This window comes from Chamaea fasciata, unplaced genomic scaffold, assembly GCF_029207755.1.
Source record: "Chamaea fasciata isolate MVZ Bird 193981 ecotype frontalis unplaced genomic scaffold, bChaFas1.0.hap1 SCAF_21, whole genome shotgun sequence".
Taxonomy (NCBI): Eukaryota; Metazoa; Chordata; class Aves; order Passeriformes; family Sylviidae; genus Chamaea; species Chamaea fasciata.
Genome location: NW_027094106.1, coordinates 9,159,630 through 9,179,573, shown reverse-complemented (window position 1 = coordinate 9,179,573; position 19,944 = coordinate 9,159,630). Strand labels below are relative to the sequence as shown.

The 19,944-nt window shown below is 48.1% G+C and overlaps 1 protein-coding gene across 2 annotated transcripts; it reads right to left on the bottom strand.

Annotated features, from left to right (window-relative positions):
- Nucleotides 1-706: 706 nt before the first annotated feature.
- APPBP2 (amyloid beta precursor protein binding protein 2) lies at nucleotides 707-19,856 on the bottom strand. 2 transcript variants are annotated; one of them, XM_066201932.1, is made up of 13 exons: nucleotides 19,703-19,856; nucleotides 10,216-10,304; nucleotides 9,442-9,593; nucleotides 8,795-8,918; nucleotides 4,604-4,772; nucleotides 3,797-3,886; nucleotides 3,287-3,354; nucleotides 3,102-3,207; nucleotides 2,681-2,805; nucleotides 2,463-2,548; nucleotides 1,942-2,132; nucleotides 1,399-1,564; nucleotides 707-1,207 (listed from the first exon to the last, which is right to left on the bottom strand). In XM_066201932.1, exons 3-13 carry the CDS (start codon nucleotides 9,560-9,562, stop codon nucleotides 954-956), a joined length of 1,500 nt encoding a protein of 499 aa, XP_066058029.1. In that variant the 5' UTR covers nucleotides 9,563-9,593; nucleotides 10,216-10,304; nucleotides 19,703-19,856; the 3' UTR covers nucleotides 707-953. The 2 variants fall into 2 exon arrangements, with proteins under 2 accessions (XP_066058029.1, XP_066058028.1); XM_066201931.1 differs by lacking the exon at nucleotides 19,703-19,856 and adding an exon at nucleotides 18,337-18,538.
- Nucleotides 19,857-19,944: the final 88 nt, after the last annotated feature.

Genomic DNA, 19,944 nt, shown 5'->3' with positions numbered 1-19,944 from the left:
AAGAGCCCACGGGAGAGGAGAGGAGGAGTGGCTGCAGCAGAGTGGAGCGTGTGGAGCTGTGGCACTGCCAGGAATCTCTGCAGAAGCTCACTGGGTACAGACAAACCATCGATTCACTTCCTAGCTCTGGATCTATCACATGGATATCGTTTGCACTGATCAGACACCTAAATGAGAGAGTTCTACCGTCAAAGTGAATGCAGGGGCAGAAATCTTAAATTAAAGCCACTGGTCCAAAAGCGGTTTGTAGCAGGCTGGTCCACTGAGGTGTCCTGGTCCTGCCCAGGGGGAGCACTGGCCGTGGCACCGAGGACACTGTGGTTTGCTGGTCTATGGGATCTCTACTGGTCCAGTTCAGGGCATCCACAACAGCACAGGTGGCACTCAGCGAGCCGATGGTGCTCTCCAGAGTGGGTCTTTGCCACTTCTCTTGGTAAGGCAGCAGCCAAGGCCAGCACATCTCCCTTTGCTGGCTTATTTACCATGAACTTTGCTACAGTGATACAGCAGCAAGACCTTTCTCCTACAGCTCCTCAGAGTACAGCTTTTGTTCTCTCTGTGAATCAGCAGAAAGCTCTCGATGAAACCTTCCATCTGTAATAAGAATGCAACTCTTTTGAACTCAAACAGTTTTATTTAATGGTTTTTTCTTGCAGACTTTCTGCAAAGTAGCTTCTTTCGAAAGAAGAGAGAAAGAAGGGGTTTGTTTTTGTGGGTTTTTTTTTTTTTTTGGGAATACCAAGTTAAAAATGTGAGCCGAACTAAACATGCCATACACATGCTGAGAGGAATTTAACACACATTCATCCGTATGGGCACTCTTCAGTAGACTGGACCAGTGTTTCAATGCAAATTCCAGCCCCCAGAGAACTACATGGTTTAAGATTTCACAGTATGACTTTTCCCCCTGTAACCTGGGAGAAAAAACCTTAACTGGTTAATTGACCGAGTTCTTAGCTGCTCTGTCCATCGAGGTTCTGAGACATCAGAAAACACTGGACCACTTCTTCCGTGGACTGGGGGCTGGTGCTGACGTCCTCCAGCGCATCCGTCACCGAGAACTGCCGGTCCCGCAACCGGTTCCAGTTGGCCAAAATGTTGTGGTACTCAAACACCTTCTCGTAATTGCCAATGGAATTGTACAGTTTAATGAGGCCTCTGTAATCGTATTCAAGTCCACTGTATCCTTCACCAAAAAGCTTCTTTCCTAGAGGAACCCAAGAGAAAAACTAAATTGAGAGGTAAAATATCCACGGGCTGCGTCCTGAGTTCTCAGGTTATTTTTACCAACATAGTTTGCCTACATTCTCCACTTACGTTCTAGCCAGAGAATGCTGGCTAGAAATTAACAGCCAAGTTCTTTTTCTAAAACCTTTTAAGTTTCCTGTGGTCACTTACCAATTGCTATGGATCTCAGATAAAGCTTTTCAGCATTTTCATACTGGTTCATGTCATAGTTGTAGAGGGAGGCGAGATGGCCCACGGAAAGGGCAACTTCATAATCCTCCTGCCCTAGGAGCTGCTCCTTGATCTGGATGGCCTTGATGTGCATTTCCTCTGCTTCCTGCCAGGGCCAGATTCACACAGGTCAGTCACACACCGCTCACCACCCCAGAAAAAGAGGGGAAAGTTACTTGAAAGAAACTGAACTATGTGGCAGCTCAAACAGTAGCATTTGTAACAGGCAAAAAGTAACAAACATCCCCAAATTCTTTAGTTAAGTGGATCAGATTGCAGCACCAAGCTCTCTGTCACCCTCTGAGGGCATCATTCACCTCCACGGATTATTTTTGCACAAAGCTTTGGGGGTGAATGATAAAGCACAACTTTTCCAAGCACAGAACTACCAACTGAAGTGGGAATTGTGGATGTTGAAAGCCCCCATTTGTAGTGACACGTTTCAGCTGTCCTGCAGATTTTAGGTCAGGAGTAAAGCCTTACCTTGAACTTCCTCATGGACTGATACAGTCTGCCCAGGTTGCCGTAGTGTTTGGCTGTTTGCACGTTGAACTCCCCAAAGGCTTTTTTAGCCAACTGGAGCGAGGAGAGGTGCAGGTCATGAGCCTCCTGGAGCAGCCTCTGCTCTGTCTCCTTGTTGTGACAGTCGATGGCAATCTCCTCCAGGATGAGTGCTGGGGGCAGGAGACAGGAGCAGTTACAGTGCCCACCCCAGAGCCAGGGACCCAGACACGTGAGGGGACCAGCTCCAGGCTCTGTGTCTGTCACAAACTGCTTTCACTCCGCTGTGTCAAGCTCCCTACACGTTTTTATATTCTGTAATTTCACTCCCCCACTCCAACTTGTCTGGCCAAGTCTTTCAATTTTTTTTTTTTTTGTATTTCACAAGCATTTTGTAAACACCAAGGGCTACAAACACCTCCTTGAATAAGACAATACAAGCTACATTGCTGGTAGGGACCAGATGAACACATCCAAATGATTCAAACAATGAAGAGAAATACCTTTAACTCTCTTTGAAGAGGCCAAGAGGAGATGGTCTTCTGGGAGAATGTGAGTGATAATGCCAATAGCACGTTCAGCATGGAATCTGAGAGTTGAAATAAAATCAGGATACATTTATGTACATCAGCAGTCAACTAATAAGAATTTAGAAATATTAATGCAATGAACATTTTTCTTCATTTACAGCACTAACTGTGCTGCTGTTTGTTGTACTCACAGTGCATTGTCAAACTTCCCAGAGCTGTACTGGTGAACATATGAGGAATAAGCCAAGTCTTCATGAGCTGTAGCTACGTGGATGTTTTTACCTCCAAATACTGACTGCCGGATATCGAGGGCTGTCTGCAAGGGTTCCAAAAATACAATTTCATCAGTTAACACAGAAAAAACCAAAACAAATTCATCTCTATGATGGATCTACTGGCTCTGAAATCCTCAACATATTTGAGACACTAATTATATAAAAGACATGAGTCAGAGGAAGACAAAGAAAGCAAAACCCCATAGCAGGCGGTGTTCGGGGGTTTTTTTTAAGCATCATGATTGCAGTAATTAAATCAACTATTCTCTATCTCCATGAATTAACTACAACATCTGAGAGAAGAAAAACATCAAGAGAAACAAGCCCTGCTGCCTACCTGATAGATGGCAACAGATTGGCAGATATTGTCTACGTTGAGCAAGTAAAATCCGTAGTCTAGTAGCGTGTCGGAGTATTTGGGGTGCTTGGCTCCAAAGTGCTCCCTGCACAAACACACCTCCATTACAAACTGAGGCAAGCTGAGTGGAATTTTGGAAGGGTTTTTTCTGGAATGGCCCTTACCTGGCAAGGTACACGGCGTGCTTTATGAGCTGCTCAGCCTTCTTGAACTCCCGTTTCACCACACAGGCCTGGGCAGGGGAAGGGAAGCACGTGAGCAGCTGTGCACTCACAGCTCAGCCCCTCCAGACACTGCCACTCTCACTGGTGTTCTCAATTTCAGAGTATCATTGTGGCTATTAAAGGACTTTTTGGTTATTTAAGGAAAGGAGCACAGCATTAATAAACCTCTTGTTTTCTCCTGCCTGCCTGAAGGGACTGTGCTGTGCCTAGTCCAGACCAGAGAGGGAGCAGAGCCTTCCAGGGAAGTTCACAGGTTAACTTTGTCACACACCTGTGCAGCTCTAACCCAGCTTCAGAAAGACACAAACAGAAACAACCCCCCACCCATTCTGAGACAAACACAAACAACAACCCTTAGGGCCAGAGGAGAACTCTGGAGGTAACAACCTCTCCTCAGCCATTCCTGGCAGCAGTTTGGTCCCCAAAGCTCTGGGGAGATTTTAGATTCACCTTTGACGCTTGTCGTAGCACATCCACCACCACTTTCACAGGCAGCCCAACTGTGATCTCCTTCATGGCTTCTATGCACCACTTATAGGCCTGTGGGACAGAGAGGCACCAACACAATGAAGCTGCAACTTCACAACAGTGGAGCATTAAGAAAAAATACCACCTGCCTCTGAAAAGCGGGTCATTTACATTGCAAAATTTGAAATACAGTTTGATTGCTCACGTGAAATGAATTGTCCAGTTGTGTCTTAAAAGACAGACTTAAAAACCACTTTTAAGGTTAATAGTGAATATATAAGTATATTAATCTAAGGTTTATATTATCACAATGAGTTTTACAGACAAAACAAGGTATTTTATAATCTTTAAGCTATCCTCACAATTCCCATTGTGCAGGATAACACCCTGTCAGTGAACTTAGGGCTTAAAAGAAAACCAGTTAATGCAGTAGTTACACCTCAGACGGAGTTTTACAAACCGGGTGGAGAGGCTGTGTTCTGCTATTCACTTTCCATTACTAAAATAAGCTTTTATAACATTTCATTTACAGGTGACCAACACATACAGGCAAGGTAACACACGTATCTTCACACCGGTGCGAGTGCCGTGAAGAGCTTACGGACAAACACAGAACAATCCACGGCAGGAGCAGCAGATGAACGCGCTGTTGCTCCGGCAGTGGCACACAGTCCCCAGGGGGGCAGAAGCAGGGCTGCCGAGGGTGGCAGTGGCAGCAGAGCCCCCAGGGGGGCAGAAGCAGGGCTGCCGAGGCTGGCAGTGGCAGCAGAGTCCCCCCGGCTCACTCACCTCGTCGTAGTGGCTCTTGGCGAAGAGCAGCGCGCAGAGCTCGCCGTACAGCGCCGCCTTGTTGGCCTGCTGCCCGTGCTTGGCCAGCTTGTCCATGTAGGACTGTGCCAGCTTGAACGTCTCCTCTCCCAGGTGGTACTTGCAGTTCCCGTTCCGGACATGCAGCAACCTTGGGGGAGGCACAGAGAGCTGCTGAAGGGGCTGGGGACAGCCCTGCATGCAGCAGCCCCGGGGATCTCACAGGGCTGGAGCTGTGCCAGCCCAGCACAACCGCCCTGCCCGGGCACAGGGCAGGAGCTTTTCCTGAGGAGATGTCACCTGTTGACACAGTTCTGCACTGAACCGCTCTGGTGTGCTGCCTTTGTGTGTTCTTTCCCATAAAACCCATTCCTCCCCATACTGCTGAGATTCCATTCCCAAAGCCCTGCCCAACAGTCTGAAATCCCTCCCACCTCCCTCCCAAAGGGTGGAACCTCAAACAGCCACAGCAAGTTCAACACAGATCACTTTGCTGCATCCCTACAGTTTTCTCCCAAACCCTGAGTAGCTCCACATGGGTATTTTGTGCTTTGGGGCTTGGGGGAGGTCTTCACACAAGATTTGGCCACATCCACTCCACATGAGATCCAGCTCTCCCAGGAGAGACCATTTCATTGACCACAACAACTAAAACCCCCCCTGCTCTTCCCTCTCCCACCCTGCTGCCTTCCCCTCTGAAGGATCAACACCCAAATACAGCCAATACCACCCAGAGCGTTGCTGAAACCTACTCCTGTTTCTCCAGAGAAGTTACAGTTCAGCTTGTGGCACTTATTATAAATAAAAGCAAAGAATTAGTGCATCAGTGCAGGCTGATGCTCACTGTGTTTAACGAGGTGCATTTGGAATGGGTGTGTTTTGATATTCCAAGCCCCAAGGGCAGAGCTGGATTCCCAGCCAGGGCAGCTGCTCCTGCTCCATGGCAAACACCTGCCAGTGAGCAGACATGGAATTTTGGTGAATTAACCTCCCCTGTCCCCGCTGGAAATGTGTCATTAGACAGTGAGTAACAGAGACTGAAAACACCAGGCAAGGCTTGGGAAATCAGGGCAGCACAGCACAGGGAGAGAACTGCACAGAGGGAAGGGAAACAGAACGTGAAGCTGCATTGCAGGAGGCTCAAACTCCATGTGGGTTAATGCACAGAAACAGCATTTCAGTCCTGGCACTATACCTTAGGATAAAACTTCAAACCAACTGTTAAAGTGGAAGGAGTGAACAGCAAAGGTTTTGCTCAGTTTCTTTTCTAAATCTGTTTCCACTTGCTCCAAGTAGAAATTTATATCCCCAGTAATACAGCTCAGCTCATCCTAAAACCTCAGCCTGTCCAACACTGTCCCTCAGTCTCCCACCCAAATGCATCACCAAACCCAGACAGTAACAGGAAAGGAAATAAAGTTCCCATTTCCCTAAGCAGGGAGTGAAGGTGAGCACGCGACAGATGTGCATTTGCTGCACAAAGAGAACATCAAAAGAAAACCCTTCAAAACCCTGCAAAAGCTACACAAACTGCAGCTCTCCAGTGGGAACCAGCACCGTGGCTCCACAACAGACAGCAAGAAGCAACACCCACATTTTTCCTTACATAAAGCCTCAGAAGCAAACACCACGTACAAGTGCATTGTGTGCCTGGTCACAGGAACATTCCAGCAACCAGAGACAGGAATTACAAAGAAATGAGAGAAGAAGCAAGTAAACAGTTTTCCTGAAGAGAAAAACCCATTCTGCCAACACCATTCAGTTGGGAGCTGCTCTGCAACATCAAAACCACGGAGCCCAAATCCCATGTAATGGAATAATCATTGGGGATAGCGCCGCAATTTAGATAAGCTCCTGGGAAAGATCATATCCAGTGTCTGGATGCTTCAGCGATAGTGCCTAGAAACAAAGAAATCTCCCCAAAACCAAGCTAAACCCAAGCCAATCCTCTAGGATAAGCAGAGTTTACGTGATCCAGTTCTGAGTAACAAAAAAATCCTTCATTAATCCAAAGGAATCTTAAGAGATAAAGCCAAGAGGAAGAGAAAAGGCCTCGGGACGTTTATGCTAATGGCTCTGAACCTCCTTTGATGTCTGCAACAACAGCTTTTGGGGCCTAACCTCCCCCAACAAACCCAGTCTCTCAGAGCCAACACAGCAGCTTAGGAAGTCTAAAACCACCAGAAGAAAACAAGCCAAGAATCAGCCAAATGTGCAACAATGAAGCGGGAGAACCACGTATTTGTGCTGTGCATTTGTACCCTATTGTTTAACACAGAATAACGAGAGAGGGCAAACCAAAAGCAGCACCACGCTCCCAGGAAAGCTCAGAGAAACCTCACACACTCCCAGCCTCTCCACAGAATTTACAACTGCCAGGACAAGGAAACACCAAGTTTTGCCTAAATAACACAAAACTTCACACATTTTTAAACTCTGTTCTATTAATAATGCAATGTATTAATTCAGCTCCCAGAGATTTGACTGGTTAGCTTTAGAGCAAGAGCTGGCACTTGAAAGAAGCGTGGCACTTTCAAAAGCTGGATTTGAATTTTGTTTCCTTAAAACTCCCCCTGACTCCAGTGTGAGAACCTCCTGCAGTGGGATCAGGTGGTGACAGCACCAAGTTTATTCTCATGCTGAAAGGCAGCAAACTGGGTATAATGGCTGCACTGCCACACAAAGGTGTTTAGATTTTACAGATTTAGCCTTTCTCAAAGGGTTTGATGCTCTTTCAGGTTGATACAACACCAAACCATCGATGCTGAGAGTTAAGGAGATGCCAAAACATTTCCCACTCCCCCTGCTGCCCAGAGGGGCGATGTCCCAGCAGAGTTCCCCAGGGAACAATGGATGTCTCCACCAGACAGAGCCAACAGCCCAGGTCAGAGGAGCTCACTCTAACACAGGAGGCTTTCTTCTAGCACAGAATGAAAATCTCCTCTCCACAACTATTGTCCAGCAGACACAGCTCCCTTTTCTCCCTCCCTTTCTTTCCCTTCTTTTCATTTCTATTTGGAGAAGGTGACAGAGTTATTTTTAAGCAACTTCTCCAGCTTGCCAAAGAGCCTGATACAAGGAGAAAACTTTTTTTAGATTAATGAAGAGGCAAAGGACCAAGCAGTAACTGTGGCTCTGTATCCATCAGTGCCCAGTTCTAGGAAGCTGGACCCCTGTGCCAGGTTCCTGGCAGCATTTCTGGAATGCTGGCCAGCAGAACCAGCACAGCAGTGCTGCCACGGCCCTGGGGCTGGCACAGGACAGCAGCAGCTCTTGGCAAAGCTTCTTTACTCTTCGTGTTTGTCCAACCATAAACAAGATGCAGGGCTTTATTTGGAGCAGCTTTCCAAACAAGTTTTCTCTAGATTCAGATAAATACAGCACATGCTTTGTTCTTTGTTACAGCAGCTAAAAAATAAATAAATAAATTCCTACTTTAACTGTGCCCAGCAGCCTCCAGGTGCCCATGGGCACATCTGGAGTGTGCAAAACCAGTGTGCTGGTCATGGTGAGAGCAACAAAACCCAGTCAGCTCCTCACACCTCAGCACACAGGGGGGAAGAGCAACAGAGGCCTCTGCCAATGAAATGTGAACCTCTGCAAGCCCTGAGAACAAGGCAGCTCCAAAACTCTAACAACAACAACAACCCCTTTCCCAAGTGTTTTCAGCTGTGGCTGGAGGTGCCCACAGGAATTGGACATCCAGATCTTTACCCAGGCCCAGAGCTAAGCACTCAGCATGGAGCAAGAGAACTCACTGGATCTGGAACCAGAAAAGGTAACTTTTGCCTTTATTTCTGCCCAAAACTGTATCTATATTGTTTGCATTTGGATTAGGCAAATTCTCTTTGCAGTAAACAGAACTTCAGCAAAGTCCAACACAGAACATTCCTTCACATGCAAAAATCCTTGGGAAAACAAGAAGTGCTGGACCACTGTTATTATCCAGCAGTGTTACCCATGAGAGATTACACAGGACAGCAAAACACTGGGTTTTTTAATCCATTGTACTGTGCTGCCAACTTAGAAGCTGAAAATCCAGGGATTAGTGTAAAACAAGCACCTCCTGATCTTCAGCTCTAGCCAGGAAAGTGTTTTGGTGCAGCAGAACACTGAGGGAGCATCTGGAGCTGGGGGGCTCCAAGGTTTCCCGGGAACTGAGGGTGGGCTCACCTCACACAGCACTCCACAGCACGGAACCAGTGCAGGATTTCATCGTGGAGGGTGCACAGCTGAAGGCAGGAGAGGAAAACCTTCTCAGCATCGCTGTACCAGCCTGCATCTGACAGGAACCCCCCTGCAAAAATCAGCAACAAACACCAATTTGAAGAGCAAAACGTCTCTTCAAGAGAAAAAGGGTTTGCTCAGGTCTTGCAAGATGATAATTTATTTCATAGAGCTGTTTCTACAGACAGAAATCCTGTCAAGGTCAAACCCTCCTGAGCTGGAATGATGAAATGTGAGAGGACAATTCTCCTACGGCTGAAGGAAATAATACTTTGGTTTAGGATGGGGTTTTGGTATTACAGTTTTGCTACAGATTTCTGTCAAAAAAAACCCAAAAACTTACCTACACTTAAAAACATGCAAATTCTTCATCACATCTGCAAACCAATTTTAAACCTGAATTGTTGGAACTAAAAAGTCTATACATTCTTAGATATTAAAATCCAATTCATTTCTTATAAGACACTTTCTAAAAATTCCATTCCAAAACACACAGTTGTTTAAAAGGCCTATCTTTAACAGGAAAAAAAAATAATGTTAGATTAACTGAAGCTTGCAAGAGAGAAAGCCAAGAGCCCATGAGCAGCAGTTACCTAAAACAAAGCCAATCTGGATTGCTTTTTCCTTCACAGCAGCATCTGACTCTGCAATGTAGGAGCACCGTCTGCTGAAGGAATAGGCCAGGACAGAAGCAACCTTGACTCCATGGTCCATCAGAGCCTGGAAACAGTGATGGAGCAGATGTCTGCAACAAAGACAGGCACAATTTGGTTACACACCAAGGTTTGAAAGCAGTCATGGCTCTCGTGAATTCCAAAGGAGAGAAATGCAGCCCGAGGCTCCCTCAAACCCGAAGCAGATGAGTACAAGCCCTCCTGTGAGGCTGATGGATGCCAGGTGTGGGCACACAACGCCAAACACAGGCTGCCCACACAGGATTAAAACTGGGAGACAGAGTTTTCACCAGGGAGGAGCCCCAAATCCCCCTCCCTCCCTCAGCCAGAGCAGCGATGGCTCCATTACCATCACACACACCATGGGCGGGACCCTCGCCTGAGGACTCAAAGCACAGCCCGGTGACAAAGAATCTGCTCTAAAACAGTCAAGCTCTGTAACACCACAAATAGGAATATTTAATGACAGGAAAACTCTCCAAACTGGGGCAATCCTATCAGTTTCCCTCAGGATTTGCTCAATCAGCAGGAAACGGGTGCTGTGACTGCTGCTCCCAGGGACTCCGGGCACCGACCTCTCCTGTTGAGCAACCGGGGGGTTTACATCATTTGTTTTTCTTGTTCGTGCCTTTTTTTAACATCTCTTCCTAGATGAGAGATTAAGAGTTGAAATGATACTATTAAGATACTCACCTTTTATCTAAAGCTCGTAGCACCTTTGCAAAAACTTCTAGTTCACAAAATTCACTACCCAGCTGGCACAAGCGGCCCTGTTGGTAAAGCTGAAAGAAAAAAAAAAACAGGTAAGTTCATCTTAAAATTGAGTTTTTCTGGGAAATACAGCTCACTAGCAAAGATAACTTGTGATGAAATCTAGACTTTAAAGCCCACAGTTATGATACCAAATGCTTTCAAAACATGTTTAAATGACATATAATTTGGATAAAGCAATGTAAATAGATCAAATATAAATAAAACCAAACCCACAAGTTCTGCAAGGGGTCACTCACCAACGCCAGCACTACAGACTTGTCCCCGCTGACACCTGAGCTTCTACAGGTAAATGGGGAAACTGGAGTCTGTTCATGCATTTAATAAAAGCACTGGCTTGTTCTGTGCCCACAGATAAGCAAATTTATCAGCTGAGTTGCTCACAACAAACCCGACAGTTGTCCATGCAGTGCATGGTTAATTTCTGCCAAATCAGGCTGTAAATGCTATGGATTTACACAGGTACAAAGGGACTGTGCAAATAAATGTCAGAGAAATCCTCTGGGAACTATTAATTCCCATTGTCTTCAAGGCCCTGACCCCGAGATGAGCACAGGAGGGTACATGACCTAAGGAATCAGCACTCCACACCTGCCACAGGCACCATCGGTGCTTCAATGAAAATATTAATATTCCTCCCAGCTTTAATAATGCCCTAAAATGCTTCCAGTGATAAGCATCTGGTGCCTGCTTCACCTTTTTCTCCACAAACACTGGGAGCTGATGAATTAATATTCCAAACACAGCCTGTGAGAACATCTCCAGCCAGAAATTCAGTCCTAGTCAACTCTTCTTATAAAAGCATACGACACTGGCTCTAGAGCACAGCAAATTTGTTATTTTAACAACACAACCTACCAGAAAAAAAAAAAAAAAAAACCCTTCAAAAATACTCTGACCTAATAATGTCAATTGCCAGAAATGAATGTTTTCTTTTTCGTTATCTATTTTGCTGGGGGAACATTAAAAAAAAAAAAAAAAGTCTTTTAAAAAGCAGAGCAAGTTTGCATGCAAAGTTAAAGTTACTGCTCAGATAAAGCAGCGTGTCCCTGCACTTCAAAGGGATCAGAGCTCCTGCTGGAGCTGGATTCTCTCTGGCACTGAAGGAACAGCCAGGCTGCTGTATTTAAAAGCTACAGTCATGGTTAAATGTTCTCATTCCTTCAGCACAGCTGTCTCACAGTCTATGGGCTATAAAAACTAAAATGGAGTTTCTGCAGTTAAAAAAAAAAAAGCTGTTTAAATGGCATGGCCAAAGTGAAGGTGGGCATCCCACCAATAGTGGATGGGATCATCTCTGGAGAAAGCTCAGACACAGCCCCGAAGCACTGCAGCAGGATTTAACCCAAAATACCAGCACATTTCACAATTCCCAAGCACAGCATCACTCCCTCCTATCACCTTGCAGCACTCACCCAAAATCCCAGAGAGTCCTGCTTTATCAAAAATTAACTGTAGTAAGGCTTTTAAAAATTGATACATTTATGAGGTTACATAAACACTTCTTGGAAGGAGAGAATCCCTCTCACATGAGATTCTGAGAGTGCCAAGGAGTGAATGGGCTGCTGGGGTGGGCGGGAGGGGAAGGTCCCACAGCACCCTCACTTTGGGAACATCAAAGATTTGGGGCACATGTCAAGTCTGGCTTGGGTTCCAAAGTCCAAGCTGCAATATTGCACGGCTCTAACTTGAAATACAACATCTTTGGGACTTTTACTATCCCTGTAACCCCTTCCCTCGACATGCTGGCAAACATTTTGAGGAATTAACTCAGCTGGAAGCCTCTCAGAACTGTTGTGGCTGTTACAGCAATATTTTCAAATGAAGTCTGACATGGAAATAGTGAGTATACGTCAAACTGTGAAGTAATTCCAGGAGATCCAGTACCACTCATTGAGAAGCAGTTGGGAGGACTGAAGAAATGATTCTCTTGTTAAAGCTCCAGAGAGACAGAATTCCTGACCACAGCCTTGCTACATAACACCAAAACAAAACAGTGACTCAAGAAAAACATGCCCTGACATGAACACAGAGCTCTGGACTTCTAAACTGTTCTGAACAGAGAAATGTCTTTTAGACACCAGCTTCACCTATTTGGAACCTACCAGGGATTTCTTTTTCTTTAACTATGGAAAAATGACTCAAAGCCTGCAAGGTGACTCCCAGCTCCATCAGCTGACACCGAGTTCTGGCACTGAGGACAGGTATAAATTTAATACACAGCTGGATTATCACACACAAGCCCAATCCAGCTGTGAGAAATCCACCGCAACCCTCCTTAGGATCCAAGGCTGAATGTTGAATTCCATGTCCAGCTGGGTGTGTTACAAAAGCTGCACACCGTGGTGTCCCCAATTAAACATATTAATGACATTAACTTGTAACTTTATTATTAGATCATCATTCTGTTAAAATTCTTGTCTTTCTCTCCCTGGGTAGATTAGGCTAAAAAGAAAAAAAAACAACCCAAACTTTATCAAAACATAATAAAAGTATTTTTAAAGTAATTTTTTAAAGCAGATGGGGGTGAATTCCAGCCAGCTATACAAGGATCCTCCAGAAGAGAAACAGAAGAAGACGCAATTTGAAAAATATTCTCCTGTTGCTCCAGTTTGGAAGAGAATTGAAAAACATGGATATTTCAGTAAGAATTACAGAGGAAATCCAAGCAGCTCCCCAGCATGTTTTGTAATGTAATATGGAGTATGAAGAAGCCAGACTGGGGAAGGACAATGTACTTAAACAGCAGAATTTGGGCTGAAACCACCATCTTCCTTCCCCACTCAACAAGGAAGGAAAAGGTTCTCCTGGGTCAACAGTTCACTGAATCAATCTGCTGACAAATGACTCATTACCAAAATAATCAGCTCGAAATTTAGGTACATCCCATGCTTCCAGAGTCTGAGTCCCAGTCACAAAAACTGAGTCTCCCCTCAGGAACTGGGAAAACTCAGCCTGCTTGGAGCTCAACCAGCCCAGAGGAAATGAAGTGGAAATAGGAATTATTGTTCAGCAGGAGCTCAACACCTCTGCTCATGATGTGACCTCATTATCTCAATTATGATGAGTTCTGGTGCCTCAGACTCAACAAGGATACTGGAAAGGTCGGGAAGTGGGAAGAAATCAGAATGAGGAAACATAACCCAGAGTTAGAGGTTAAAAACAACAAAAAAAGCAGTCTGAGTAGTACAAGCTAGAAGACAAGAAGTTTCAACACAGTAAAGGAAAGACAGTTCAGTTCACATCTAAATTTAGACTGCAGAAATAAGGCAAGTGTTAATAACTGGCAAAAACTCATGAGGTGATGATTCTCCTTCACTGTGAGGCTTTAATTTGAGGAGGTGCAGGAAGGATGTGATTTGAGCCCAGCAGCACTCAGTGCACACTCTGCTCCTGCCAGGGGACAGAAGGGTTGTGCAGTGTGTGAAATCATCTTCCCCCACACACACATTTCATCCCTAACCCCAAAGGCAGAGCACACGAGAGGTTCAGTGTCTGGGGGCACAGCAGGAGCCCCTCGGGAAGCTCGGGGTGCTCGGACCCCTCCCACTCTGTTGGTGACCTTGGCTGTACCTCCCCGGGCAGGGAAGCTCAGCACTAAGGCAGCAGCACAGCCACATTTCATTCCAGGGGAGTTCATCCTCCTCACTCTCATCAAATCCCCTGGAGACCAAAGCCTTGGGACAAGCCTGTTTTATCCTAATGGACAGAAATGATGCTTATAATGATTCTCCATCAGTAAACCCAACCTCTGCTGCAATGCAGAGAACGGACATTCTGCTGCTTGTTGTCAGCAAATTCCTGTTTGTTCATTTCCTTTGCTTCAAAGAATACACAAATGTGACAGAAGCCAAATTAATGTCATCTCCAGCTCCTCCTGTGGCTAATGATCTCACCAGAAAACGTTCCAAGAACAAATAATTTTCAAGAAAAATCAATTGGAAGAAAAGAGAAATGCACGATCCAGCAAAGACATTCCAAAAGGAAAATGACCATGGGATGAAACTCCTGTTAACCAAAACCAGCCCCAAGGTGAGGCTGGCACTGTGTAACTGCAACCAACACCTGGGACAGGGAACACTAAAGCACCAAAGCACCTTGAGAACCAAAGCTAGGAGACAATTATGCAAAATAGAGTTTAAAGCAGAGGCTCAAGGGGAAAGAACTGAAACCTGTACAAGGCACTGACCAGAGAGTTCAAACCTGACTTCTGCCAACGAACTGGATTCTTTACAGGAACACCCTCCCTCAAAACATTATCCTCACCCCAACAAACTAGAGAACTTAAGAAGTTGATTTTGCCGGGGTTTTTTGTTGGTTTGTTTAGGGTTTGTTTGTTGGGGTTTTTTTCGGACTTGCAGTTTATTCCAGCTGTCACTACCTTTTAATATACAACGTTGGCATTTGGCTCATGCTGAATCTCAGTTCTATGAGATCCAGCATATTTCTTTCTTTGGCTTCTAAAACCTACACGCCCTCTCTCATCCTCCCTCCCCAAAAAACCAAGACAACCCAACTAGTTTAACTACGAAAAAACCCAACCAGGACATACACAAGCCTGGCAAACACCCAAAGGAAACAAAGTATGATATGAGTGTACATTTTTATTTCCCCCCCCAGAGGCAGGTGTTACCTGTAACAGTAGTTATTAAGCTCCTCAAAATACAGCTGTGATTAATAAGACATTTAAATATTTTGCAGCTCAAATGCAGGCTGGGAAGTTTCCAGGATATCCTCCCAAGCATCCTGCTCTGCCTCTTATTTTTTTCTAACAGTTGCAAGGAAAAGTCAAACAGTGCTTGGAAAAAAAAGAGATATGCAGTGATACCCTGGTGCAGCAGAGCAGGTTTGTTGTTTTACCACCATCATGATTATTTGATAGTGCCTTGTTTTGAGCTTTAGTCACCGGTTGAGAATGCTCCAGAAAGATAAATACGCTCAGTGTGAGGAGCCTGCCTGTGCCTGTCACCTTGCAGCAGAAGCCACAGAGCTGCAGCTATCCCAGACCCATTCCCCACTCGGGATGTTAACTCTGGAAGATGCAGAGGGAAAACAAACTGGATTTGTTAAGGAGTGGGAAATAAAGGCAGTAAGTCAGGACAATAGAGCCAAACCCTGGGGAACAACAACACCAAGACACTGCCGGCACTTTTTTCCTTTTTAAACAACAGCACATTGCCTGTCTCTGCTGCTGTGTCTCACCTCCAGCCTCTGAACCAACCTGGGCACGCCTGGCAAACGTTCAGTTTGAGCGTTAATACCAATGAACACGATAAAAGCACTTTTGTATGGCCACAGAAAATCAACATCCACAGATCAAAACACAATCTGACTGGTACCACCTTTGATTTTTTGTAGAAATCAGTGACAGTTTCTCAAGTACCACAAGCCATGACTAATACCTAGATAAAAAAACTATTCCTTACAAGTTATGTGTGAAGGACAGGAAACTTTTTTTTATTCCTTTTAATCATCACAGAATGAAAGTAATACAGGATGTTAACAAATAACTGACACCCTCCAGCACAGCAGCAACAAATACCAAAATATTTAGAGGTCTTCTAGTCTCCCTTACTCCAAAGGCTGTTAATAGAAATTCTGCTTTAAGGAACTCAAAGGACATAGGGAATATCGCTCACCATAATGAACTGGGATTTAATATTCCAAATAACTATCCAGGACCAAACCAGCACCACACACACCGTGAGAGGGATGCTGCCCCCAGCCTAACCTCATTCAGCTGCCCCTGAATGACACCTTTGATGTATTTGATGCTGTTGCCATTCAAAAAGAGACTCAAGAAGCAGTTACCAGGTGTCCTACAGGCACACAGAGAAACGCAAACACAGTTTCAGAAGATCTGTGGTCTGGGCTTTGAGGCAGACACCATCAGTGAGGGCTGAGACTTCCTTTCAGCTCCCATCCAGGGTTTAGGGACATGAATGGATAAGTTAATTAGAAAGTGGCTGTTAAAGAGGACAGCCACAGAAGCACAGGATGGTTTGGGAGGGACCTTGAAGCAATTCCAGCCCTGCCAAGGGCAGGATGCCATTCTCTACACCAGGTCACATCCAAGCTGCTTGTCCTACACAGCAAAGATGACACTGAGGACATGGAAGCCCAGCCAATTTTACAGCCCAGAACACTCACTGCAGGCATGGCCCCGTTTGGTTTATTCTGTGTGAGGACAGCCTGTGGATGTGGGCTGGGAAGGGAACACTGGTGAGCCTTACCCAGCTCAAAAACTCCAGTTGTGAAACACAAATCACAGGAAAAGCAAAGGGGAATGGCTTCAAAGTGGCAGAGAACAGGTTTAGATCAGAGATTAGGAAAAATATCTAAGGTGGGTGAGGCCCTGGCACAGAGGAGCTGTGGCTGCCCCTGGATCCCTGGCAGTGTCCAAGGCCAGGCTGGACAGGTTTGGAACGCCCTGGGACATGGAAGGTGTCCCTGCCCAGGGTAGGGATGGAATGGGATGTTCTTTCAGGTCCCTTTAACCCAAACCAGTCCAGGAGTCCACACAACCAGTGTCATTAACAGCAGCTGTACTGTCCATACAGCACAAACACTTTGGGGACAGGCTCTTACCACCTTTATCATCGTGGCAAAGCCAGGTTCACAGGCAGAAGAAACACATTGAGAGTCTCAGAAACCAGATGTGCAGCTGGACCTCCTTCAGCATCAAGCTGATTCAAAGCAGCCACTCAAGAGTGCTAAGAAAAGCCTAAAAAGTCAGTGATGTACTAAGCTCACCTAGAGATGAGTTTTTAAACAGCTGGGAATAATACACTCTTGGATATTTCTATCATCAGCAGGAGGTTTTGTTTCATGCTGTTAAAAGCCACAGAGCACCATCCCCTCACCTGAATGAGCAAGAGAACAGGCAATGGCAAGGAAGTTTCTTTGAAAAGGGTCACACTTATTAACAGCTGAAAATAACCCCCAAAACATTCTTCCACATGGTGATTCTCCTATCTTAAGTCTTTAGCTGATATGTCAATCACATCATTATCTGTGAGCATGCTCATATGTCATAAAAATGGGTTTCCATCCTTCTCAGCACCTGAGGCAGACATGAAATAACCAGGACACAGAGAAAGCACGTGCCTGTTTCAGTGCCAGAGGAGCAATTTCCCTGTCCCCAGTAAATATTACTACTCACTATGTATATCATGGGTCATCACCCCCAGTTCATAAAGATTAGTCTAAAGAATTACTTATTTCAAAACTCCTAAATTTTTAGAAATTTGCTGGCAGAGGAAAGGAGGGTTATTCCTCATCTTAGGGTTTTGGGGGTTTTTATAGATATTGCTTCTCCCCTGATGAATGCTCATTTCCAGCTGTTCCTGCACATGAATGAAATGCCTGTTTAGTGGACAATAAGAAATTAATGGACCATCTCAGTGCACCTTTTACACCAAATCTGTATAATCCAGGGGCAGCTGAACGAGAAACAGCCCTTTCACCAAGGAACAATTTAATGCAAATAAACTACAGCATCCAACAACTGTCAGTCCTTTCCATCTGGTTCCTCCCAGATCATTTATACCAGACCACAGCAAACTGCTCCCTCAACCACTGACATCACCGTGTCCAATACATTATTACAAGAAAAAAAAAAAAAAAAAGGGGGGGGGGGGGTAGGAAAAACAACATATTCCAGCAGAGCCAGCTCGGCCTCATCCTGCCCGCCCCGCTCCCCGATGGCGAGAGGCACCTCCACGCCGAGACCCCCAAGGCCAGGCCCCGTCCCCGCGTCCCCCGGGGCTCTCCCCAGCCCCTCACGGCGGCCTCGGGGCGGCTCCCGGGGGCCACCACAAGGCCCCGGCACGGCCCGAGCCCGGAGCCGCCGCTCCTCCAGGCGCAGCCGGGGCGGCCCCACAGCCGCCGAGCCCCCCGGGCCGTGCCCCGCACCGGCGGGACCCCGCAGCCCCTCAGCCCCGCGCCCCCGGCCCGGCCGGGCCCGCGCCGCCCCCCGGGCCGCTTCTCCTTCCACGTCCCGCAGGCCCGGCCGGGCCCGGCCCCGCTCGGCCGCCGCCGTACCTTATAGTACACGTCGAACTGGATGTTCTCGGGCAGCGAGCGGATGTCGCGGCGCCGCGCCCGCCCGTAGCTGTCCACGACGGCCGAGATGGCCGTGTTGTAGAGCGTCTCCGGCACCCACTCCAGCTCCACCGCCGCCATCTTGGCTGTGCGGAGCCGCCTTCCCTTCCCTCCGCCCCGCCGCCTCCCGCCCGCTCCGCCTCACGGGGCTCCCGCCGCCCGCCCGCTCCGCCTCACGCCCCGGGGCTGCCGGAGCCCTGCCCGCTTCTCCTCACGGGGCTCCCGCCTCCCTGCCCGCCTCACGCCCCGGGGCTGCCAGAGCCCTGCCCGCTTCTCCTCACGGGGCTCCCGCCTCCCTGCCCGCCTCACGCCCCGGGGCTCCCGCCGCCCTGCCCGCTTCTCCTCACGGGGCTCCCGCCGCCCTGCCCGCCTCACGCCCCGGGGCTGCCGGAGCCCTGCCCGGTTTTCCTCACGGGGCTCCCGCCGCCCTGCCCGCCTCACGCCCCGGGGCTGCCGGAGCCCTGCCCGGGGCTCCCGCCTCCCTGCCCGCCTCACGCCCCGGGGCTCCCACAGCCCTGCCCGCTTCTCCTCACGGGGCTCCCGCCGCCCTGCCCGCCTCACGTCCCGGGGCTCCCACAGCCCTGCCCGCTTCTCCTCACGGGGCTCCCGCCGCCCTGCCCGGTTTTCCTCACGGGGCTCCCGCCGCCCGCCCGCTCCGCCTCACGCCCCGGGGCTGCCTCGGCTCCCGCAGCCCTGCCCGGTTTTCCTCACGGGGCTCCCGCCGCCCGCCCGCTCCGCCTCACGCCCCGGGGCTGCCTCGGCTCCCGCAGCCCTGCCCGCTTCTCCCCCCGGGGCTCCCGCTGCCTGCCCGCCTCACGCGGCGGAGCCCTGGTCCCCCTGCCCGCTCTCCCTCACGCCCCACGGCTCTGCTCCCCCTGCCCGCCCGTTCTCCATCACGCCCGGGGCTCTCAGCTCCCCGCAGCCCCGGGCGGGCGGGCGGCCACGGCGGTAACGGGGCATCGCGAGGGCGGCACGGGGGAAGCGGCACGGGGAAAGCCGGGCAGTGCTCTGGGGTGGGGTTTTATGGAGGGCCTGGGGCATCTCCCTGATGAGGGGAGACTGCGGCAGCTGGGCCTGGTTAGCCTGGAGAGGAGCGAGAGGGGATCTTATTGAGGCGTAATAAACCTCTCAAAGGTGTCAGAGGATGGTGCCCAGCGACAGGACGGGGAGCAATGGCCGTGAACTAGAGCACACAAGGAGCTCCACCCCGACACGAAGAAGAACTTTGCGTGAGGGAGGTAAAGCTCTAGGACAGCTGCCCAGGGAGGGAGTGGAATTTCCCTCTCTGGAGACATCCCAAACCCACCTGGACACATTCCTGCTCCTCCTGCCTTGGATTAAATGCTCTTAAAAAAGTCTTCCAAACCTATGGGTTCTGTGAATCCCCACAGGCAGCCATAAGGAGGTGGTGTGGCCTCACAGCAGCCCCAGGGACTTTATCTTTTGGGGCTGAGCACCAAATAATCAAATATCGCCCCTCACACCCTGAGCCCCACCCAGCCCAAACTTCTTCCAGAGCCTAAACACAACTTCCAGCTCACCTGTGCT

What these genes read in the sequence shown, in the direction of transcription:
- APPBP2 (XM_066201931.1), bottom strand. Translation starts at nt 18,477, where the DNA reads ATGGCGGCGGTGGAGCTGGAGTGGGTGCCGGAGACGCTCTACAACACG. An exon ending in CCAGATTGGCTTTGTTTTAG is followed by an intron (nt 8,919 to 9,441) that starts GTAACTGCTGCT and finishes TGATTTTTGCAG; the next exon opens with GGGGGTTCCTGTCAGATGCA. An exon ending in CACGCCGTGTACCTTGCCAG is followed by an intron (nt 3,208 to 3,286) that starts GTAAGGGCCATT and finishes GTGTTTGTGCAG; the next exon opens with GGAGCACTTTGGAGCCAAGC.